This window comes from Mesitornis unicolor, unplaced genomic scaffold (assembly GCF_000695765.1).
Source record: "Mesitornis unicolor isolate BGI_N332 unplaced genomic scaffold, ASM69576v1 scaffold91, whole genome shotgun sequence".
Classification (NCBI taxonomy): domain Eukaryota; kingdom Metazoa; phylum Chordata; class Aves; order Mesitornithiformes; family Mesitornithidae; genus Mesitornis; species Mesitornis unicolor.
In genome coordinates, this window is record NW_010164203.1 from 34,506 (window position 1) to 42,242 (window position 7,737).

General features: G+C 45.2%; 1 protein-coding gene across 1 annotated transcript in view; it reads left to right on the forward strand.

Moving 5' to 3' along the window:
• The window catches only part of LOC104548231 (aldose reductase-like), a 7,079-nt gene extending 346 nt beyond the window's left edge, over positions 1 to 6,733 (forward strand). Inside the window, exons 2-10 of the mRNA XM_010194187.1 lie at positions 1,827 to 1,994; positions 2,276 to 2,392; positions 3,706 to 3,783; positions 4,279 to 4,401; positions 5,217 to 5,323; positions 5,446 to 5,527; positions 6,047 to 6,130; positions 6,308 to 6,390; positions 6,691 to 6,733. Of these exons, the coding sequence (XP_010192489.1) occupies positions 1,827 to 1,994; positions 2,276 to 2,392; positions 3,706 to 3,783; positions 4,279 to 4,401; positions 5,217 to 5,323; positions 5,446 to 5,527; positions 6,047 to 6,130; positions 6,308 to 6,390; positions 6,691 to 6,733 (885 nt within the window). The remainder of the gene's footprint in view (positions 1 to 1,826; positions 1,995 to 2,275; positions 2,393 to 3,705; positions 3,784 to 4,278; positions 4,402 to 5,216; positions 5,324 to 5,445; positions 5,528 to 6,046; positions 6,131 to 6,307; positions 6,391 to 6,690) is intronic.
• The last annotated feature ends 1,004 nt before the right edge of the window (positions 6,734 to 7,737 follow it).

A 7,737-nucleotide genomic window follows, 5' to 3' on the forward strand; every position in this document is an offset into this window, starting at 1 on the left:
TGGGCGGGGGTGACTTGGGGTCCTGGCCCCGCCATCAGCCCGACCCCGAGAGCGGCGCTGGTGACGCCACCGAGATCCCGGCCCGGCCGCCGCCCTCTCGGTCGGACGATGCCCGCGGGCTGCTTTTGAGCTGCTTTCCTCAGCACGCCCCAGTCCTTCCTGCCGCCCTCCCAACTCCGCGGGGGAGAGGTGACCCTTGGGCTTGTCCCGCAAATACAGGTTGGGTGGAGAATGGATTGAGAGCAGTGTTGAGGAGGAGGAGTTGGGGGTGATGGTTGTTGAGAAGATCAGCGGTGTGCTTGCAGCCCAGAAAGCCAACTGTACCCTAGGCTGCATCAAAAGAAGCATGACCAGCAGGTCGAGGGAGGTGATTCTCCCTTCTACTCTGCTGTTTTGAGACCCCGCCTGGAGTACTGCATCCAGCTCTGGGGACCTCAACATAAGAAAGACATGAACCTGTTGCAGTGAGTCCAGAGGAGGGCCACAAAGATGACCAGAGAGCTGGAGCACCTCTCCTGCAAATACAGGCTGAGAGAGTTGGTCCTGGAGAAGAGAAGGCTCCAGGGAGACGTTATAGCAGCTTCCCAGTACCTACAGGAAAGATGGGGAGGGACTTTTTAGAGGGGCAGGTAATGGCAGGACAAGGGGTAATGGCTTTAAACTGGAAGAGGGTAGATTTAGACTAGATGTTAGGAAGAAATTCTTTACTGTGAGGGTGGTGATACACTGGCACAGGTTGCCCAGGGAAGTTATGGATGTTCAAGGCCAGGTTGGACAGGGCTTTGAGCAGCCTGGTCTGGTGGGAGGTGTCCTTGCCCATGGCAGGCATGGTGGAACTGGATCTTTAAGGTCCCTTCCAACCCAACCATTCTATGATTTCCCCCCTCCCACACCTTACAGGGCAGCACTGATCACCTCCTGGTCAGGCTCCCACAGCTGCAGCCACCTTCTGGGCTCCCTCCCTGCCACTCCCCATAACTCCCCACAGCAAAAGCTTCGTGCTGCAGCAGTGGGGCGCAGGGCTTGCCTTCCACTTCTGTGCTGAACAGCTTAAGTTCAGGGTGAGGTTACCTTGAATCACCTGGTAAGATACAGCTTTAGAAGACAATTCATGCGTTTCAAACAAGCTCTGACAAAGAGATTTGCACCACTGTTGCAATGACTGCAAAATCAAACAGTGACACAGACAATACCTGAAAACAAAATTTACTGGTTTTGTCTGAACAAGATATACCAGTTTTTCTTTGTGCACAGCTCGTAAGTGCCCTTTCAGGGTATAGAAACACATGGAAACATACATCTCTTCCATCTCTGAAGGAAGAAGCTGGTGTAACCACCAAATGACAGATGGGATGTCCAGGGGAGGAGCTGGGTTAGAGCATGGTGCAGTACTCCATGGTGATGTGGATGATGAAGATTTAGACCACTGCCTCCACAATCAAACAAAAAGTCTCCCAGCTGGGCAGTTCCTGTTTCTCTTCTCAGACCTAGCACTGGCAAGTGAGGAGTGCTGGGCAAGAGGCACTGCAGAGCTCCCTGGAACAAAGCTCAGATCTCCTGGTCCAGCCTCGGAGTGCTGTCCGGGTCTGGGGGCTCTGCTCTCCCTGGCTGTGGGGCTGAGCCTGTGTGGGAGTGGGGCTACAGAGAAATGGCTAAAGACTGGCTTCAAGCCCTGGAGCCTGCATTTGTAAGATGAATACAGCTTTAAGAACACTGCATGGAAGAACTCTTCTTTAAATACCCCTTTTTATGTGTGTCTTTAGTTTCTAGATAATTAGGAAATTGCCTCTGTTCTTTGATTTGGGATCTTAACCTTCCTTTTTCAGTCCCCAGCTGGTAAAGTAACAACTGCAGTGATGGCTGCCATTGATGCTGGGTATCGCCACTTTGACTGTGCTTACGTGTACCAGAATGAGGGTGAAGTTGGGGAAGGGATCCAGCAGAAAATCAAGGAAGGTGTTGTGAAACGAGAGGACCTCTTCGTTGTCAGTAAGGTATGGATCTGGTAAACTAGGATCCAGGGGAAGGTGTGCTCTTTGTAGAACATGTTCATAGGAGGAAATTGAGGGTGGTGGGGAAAGACCTGTGCATGGAGCACATACTGCCCTTGGTATCACAGGCCAGTCCTGCTCACAGAGCAAGCCTCATCTGAAGAGCAATCAGATGGCCCAATTTCACATCACCTTCCAAAGAAGATGGAGCATTTCTGTCCTATGCAGGAGCACCTGAGAGCTAACCCAGGAGGTCACAATGTGCCTTGGTTTTTTGTCTCCAGCTATGGTGCACATTTTATGAAAAACCTCTGGTGAAGGGAGCCTGCCAGAAGACACTTGCTGACCTGAAACTGGATTACCTGGACCTCTACCTCATGCATTGGCCTTTTGGGTTCAAGGTACAGTAACAGCAATGCCCTTGGCTTTCCCTCCTGGGTGAGCTCCTCAAAAACTACCAGTAATGCTGGCAGCACTTCTGCTGCTCCAGTCCAGACAGACCATGTGTCTGTGGTGTGCACCAGCACTGCTCCAGTGCTGTTCCTTCAGCTTTGCTCTGGCCACGTGAGCCAGGTTCTCGATCTCTGCCCCTGAGATTGCTGCTTGCACAGCATCCTCTGCCCTTTTGATGCCAACAAGGCAGACCTAGCACTAAGGTCAGGCCTCCCAGCTGCAAGTGTGAGTTGTGCTGCTTTACTTTTGGCTATGTGTTATCTTCTACAAATCCAAAGTATACTCATCTGCCAATGACTTAGCATCCGACTTTTGTGGGAAGGAGGGCTGGACTTCGCTGCCTGACAGAAATTCTTTCCTCTGCATGTTCCAGAATCATGGAGCAATAGAAAATGCTTCTGTTTTTCATTTCTGTCTTCAATCATTGAGCTCTTAATACAGTACAGATTGAGCTGACCTTTGCTGCAGAAGCCTTAGCGTTGTTCCACAGACCTTGGATTTCAAAAGGTGAGACTTTCTGACCTTCGTGCTTCAGGTACCTCAAAGGAGCTGATGTCTCAGCCTATTTCTAGTCTTAGCTTTTCCTTTCTGCTATAGACCAAAACCTCCATCCTATCTGATGCTTTGAGCTTATCAGCTGTTCATCATACTTTCAAAGCTGTCATGGTTAGTTTTTTTGGAGGAAAAGCCCTTGAGTAAAAGCATCATGGCATAGTACTCTGACATCAGCTCAACACACTAGGAATCTCCAGCAATATGGAAATGTGGGGATCTAGCTCTGTTTTCATACGTCTGAGATGTTCTGATTTTTCCTAGTGCCACCAACTTAAACTGAGGCTCCCCTCACAGAAAACCTGTGTGTGTACATAATACATGGTTCATAACTTAAATGTTCTTCAGGACCTAAACAGATCCTTATACTTTTCAAAAACCCCACAAATCTTCTGAAAACAGTTCTTGTTCTCCCTTAAGGCATGACAGAGGAGTACAGCAAGCTTGTTTGTTCTTCTTTGTTCCACAAGTGGTGTGACTTGTTTATCTGTATGTGTTTTGGTGAGTCACAACTCTGCTGGGTCCAGGAGATACACCTGTCCCTCCTACTAGGAAAGGTAACTGGCAAAATGCCATAAATCTGCATGAATTATGTAGACAAGTATTAGTATTTCCTGCAGCAGAAGTTAAAGCTATCATGGTCCTCAGTTGTCTCAGCATTAACTTCCCAATAAAGAGTGTTTCAAGCATTTTTCCTTCCCACTGACAGGCAGGAGAGGAGCTGTTTCCTGCAGATGACAAAGGCATGTCAATACCCAGCAATATAGATATACTAGATACATGGGAGGTAAGTTCAGCCGCAGTGGGAGAATTACGTTTTTGGTCCATGCTTTCCTTACCTTCAGCAGTCACAAAGTTCTTATCTATTTATCTTACAGTATACAATGTAGCTTTTAGTCGAGCTGATAGTCTTCAGAGGATCTGCAGACCAGATTGCTTGACCATAATAACAACTGAACGGTTCTTTAAACTGCTCAAATACACTTACAGAAATAAAGATCTGTGATCTTGACTGCAGCCTGGGCTACAGGCTCGATAGCACATTATTGATTATCATTATTTTCCACATGTAACTGACTTGATGTTTCTACCATCTCAAGAAATGAGCTTCTGGGCTTGGGCGAGATGGAAGATATGGCACAAATACACCAGTGCAAACTTTTCCCCAAGAGACAAATGGTTTTCTTTCCCTTCCCATGAAGGGAAGCAAGCCATATCAGGAAGAACATCTTCAGACCCTGTCTTGTACAGTTGATGCTGACTTTGCTCCTCTTTGTGTCAGGCCATGGAAGAGCTGGTGGACTGTGGTCTGGTAAAAGCCATTGGCATCTCCAACTTCAACCATGAGCAAATTGAAAGACTCTTGAACAAGCCAGGACTGAAGTACAAGCCTGCAAATAACCAGGTAAGCTGCAAAGTGACTGCAGGTGAAGAGTTTTCAAGAGATTATAAGAGATTATAAAGATCTGATTGCAGTTGAATGAGGAGATGGAAGAAGGGAGAACAAAGTATATAACAGCATGTTAACAACCTATCATTATTTCTGGATACACATGAGGATGTTGTAGATCTTCTGTATCCTGATAAGGGATGGAGTTGTGGTACACAAATTACAGCCATAACTACTTAAAATACCTTAATTGCTCTGTTATTAGTAATAGCACCAATCTGTTATTAATGTGTTCACACAACACAGGCATTTCTTCTCACACATGCATGCACATATGAATGCACAGTTCACTCAGTCACCAAAAAGAGCAGGCTAAAAGAAAAAAATGCATCTCCGTCCAAAACTGCAGATACCCTTTCACACAAACTCACACTAAAGGGGCTTTTATAACAAGAACAGAGAAGAAGGGAGAGTAGAGCAGATGCAGCACATCCTTCCTATCCCACTCCATGTTATTACTTAATTTTCAAAACACTGGGGTTTTCAATATTTCCTAAGCTACTGCTTAGAAATCTTGGAGAACCACCTCAGAATGTGCCTTCTCAGGGACAAAGAACCCAATGATGAGCTTTATGAAATGCTCTTTCTCTGGGCCTTTGCTCTGGGGATGCAAAAAGCCTTACTGTAAAAGTAGGTGCTGTACAAAACTCAGGCTGAATAATACTTGGCAAAGACTGGCACATTAGGGGAAAAAATGAACTGTAAGTGCATTAGGAGATCCTTGGAGTGAGTTACAGCAGTTGTATTGCTCTCTACTCTTGTGTTGGCAGATTGAATGTCATCCATACCTCACCCAGGAGAAGCTGATCAAGTACTGTCAATCCAAAGGGATCACTGTCACAGCGTACAGTCCCCTTGGTGCTCCTGACAGACCATGGTAAGGCTGCCTTGCAATTTGAGGGAGCTGGCACGGATTATGCATGAAGCACTGAGACAGTAAGAGCATCCTTAAGCATTCATCTAAATACGTATTTCTGTTGCTATCATTCCTCTGTGTAGGGCTAAGCCAGAGGATCCTTCCCTTCTGGATGACCCCAAGATCAAACAGATTGCAGCCAAGCACAACAAAACCCCAGCACAGGTACATAGGTGCCAGACTGTGGGTACCTCTTCCTGTAACACAGCATAAAGGACAGCTAATGACAATTTAGAGGACAGGCTGGCTCATTCCCTGTCAACCACAGTGCTTTTCTGTGGTGATAAATAGCAATGCACATTTGTTTACTATGTGGCCTGCAGTGCATGCTTGTAAGGGCTCTTTGACTGTCAGCAAGAAACATTTACTTGATCTGTCTTCAGATGCTGTCACGTTTCAGTCTTCCCATTTCAAGTCCTGTTGCAGAGAATTAAACCTTGATAAAGGTCTAGATGGGAAGGAAAAGACTTCTTTGTCTCAAAAGTGGATGAGAAAGGAGGTCTTCCATGTGAGGCTCTGCCACTTCCACCTTTGCTCTTCAGGAAGTACTACCTGGGTGGCATGGACAGGAATGATTTGCAATGCAGCTCTGCAGAAGCAGGTGTAGCTTAGGGATAACAGTTATTTGAACAGGCTCTGCTTCCTCCAGAGCAGGAGGAATTATTGTCTTATCTGTTCCTGCAGGTTCTCCTTCACTTCCAGATCCAGAGGAATGTGGCTGTGATTCCCAAGTCTGTCACCCCACAGCGCATTGTGGAGAACTGCAAGGTGAGTGACTGTGAGTGAACTTGATGCATGGCATGTTCAGGTACAACATGGCTTCTCCCTGCAGATCAAGCACTGATTCTTCCTTACCCTTCCCAAGTCCTTCTCAAGCAAGAGGAGTTTTTGCTTACAGTCTCAGTTTTTTTCAGAGAAGTGATTTCCAGCTGTTTCTCTTGTTAGGTGTTTGACTTTGAATTGACAAAAGAGGAGATGGCAACTATTTGCAGCTTTAACAGAAACTGGAGAGCATATACAATGAGCACGTAAGTGGTGGCATTCAGTATTTGGTTTTTCCAAACTCTTAAGTTATGAACACTATACACACAGAGATTTTGCATCTAAACATTGCAGAGAATGCTGGGAGCCTGAGTCACTGACAAAGTGACTTGGGTGTTCCCAGTGTACAAATGGCATACACTATCCAGGAAAACAAATATGGAACAAATACATTTATAGTTACATTGTTCAGATCCTCCCTTGATGGATCCTCTAAGCACCTAGTAAAGCTTGATATATTATTTAAAAAGAAAAATGGCTGAAATTAATTCCTTTATTCCCTTCAGGTGCAAAACTCACAAGGACTACCCTTTCAATGCAGAATACTGAAGATGGTCATATCCTGCCCTCATATCCTCCAGAGCTTGGTCTGATATGCTCCCTACCAATTTATCTAGCTTTCTTATTGCATCTCTCCTCCTGTAGTCAGTGAAGTCCCAGGATATGTATTCAGTGACTTATTGTGGTAGTGGTTTTCCTTTTTTTTAAATAAGGACACAATAAAATTGTTCTAAAGAACAAAGTGTGGGCTGTAATAATTCTCTGCCAAAATGTGGAATTAAGGAGAAAACAGAGAGAGACCACTACACATTCACACTTGTACTCCATTTTGTATCAACAGGCTCAGGAGGATAATCAACAGTGGCTTTCTCCTATGTGTCAAAATATAACAGCATGGTGGGTTCTGGATACAACACAATTTCAACAGATGCTTCAGAGTATTGCTAGTTGTGAAATTCTATTCTTATGTGGAAAATTGTTAACAAGCAAAAAAAACCAAAAACCAGCCTCAAAACTTGTCTCTGTCATTTCATTCAAATGACTGCCTTTGGGGAAAAGTACTCTTTAAATGCACCAGTGAAATAGAAGGTTCCTGCCTGATCAGAAACATCTTTTCCTTTAAATGTGTGAGTGTTTACATTCTTGCCTAAACCTTGTAACTAGAAATGAGACAGGATGTTATACCCCTCAATACCATTTGAATTTAGGAACTGATTTCATTCTTTACTAATTCTGTTATTTTTGAGTTCAATATTCTGCCTATTGCAGAACTGTTTGGTTGTTTTGTTTTGTCTTCAAACTAAAACTTCCAAAAGAAGGCAACATACCACCCTCCTGGGCCAGGAACAAAATGTGGCAGAGGGATGCAGTACAAGTATTTTTAGTACTTCTGCACAGACCCAATAGATGTTAGCCTATTGTGGCCAAACAGAAGAAATAAGAATTTCCTTGCTCGTCTGTTTTTCAGATGCGCTTTGTGTTTCAGACCCACTCTGCACCGCTGCACTTGGCTTTTGCTCCTAAGTCGGAGCATCCCGACACGTAGGAAGTCA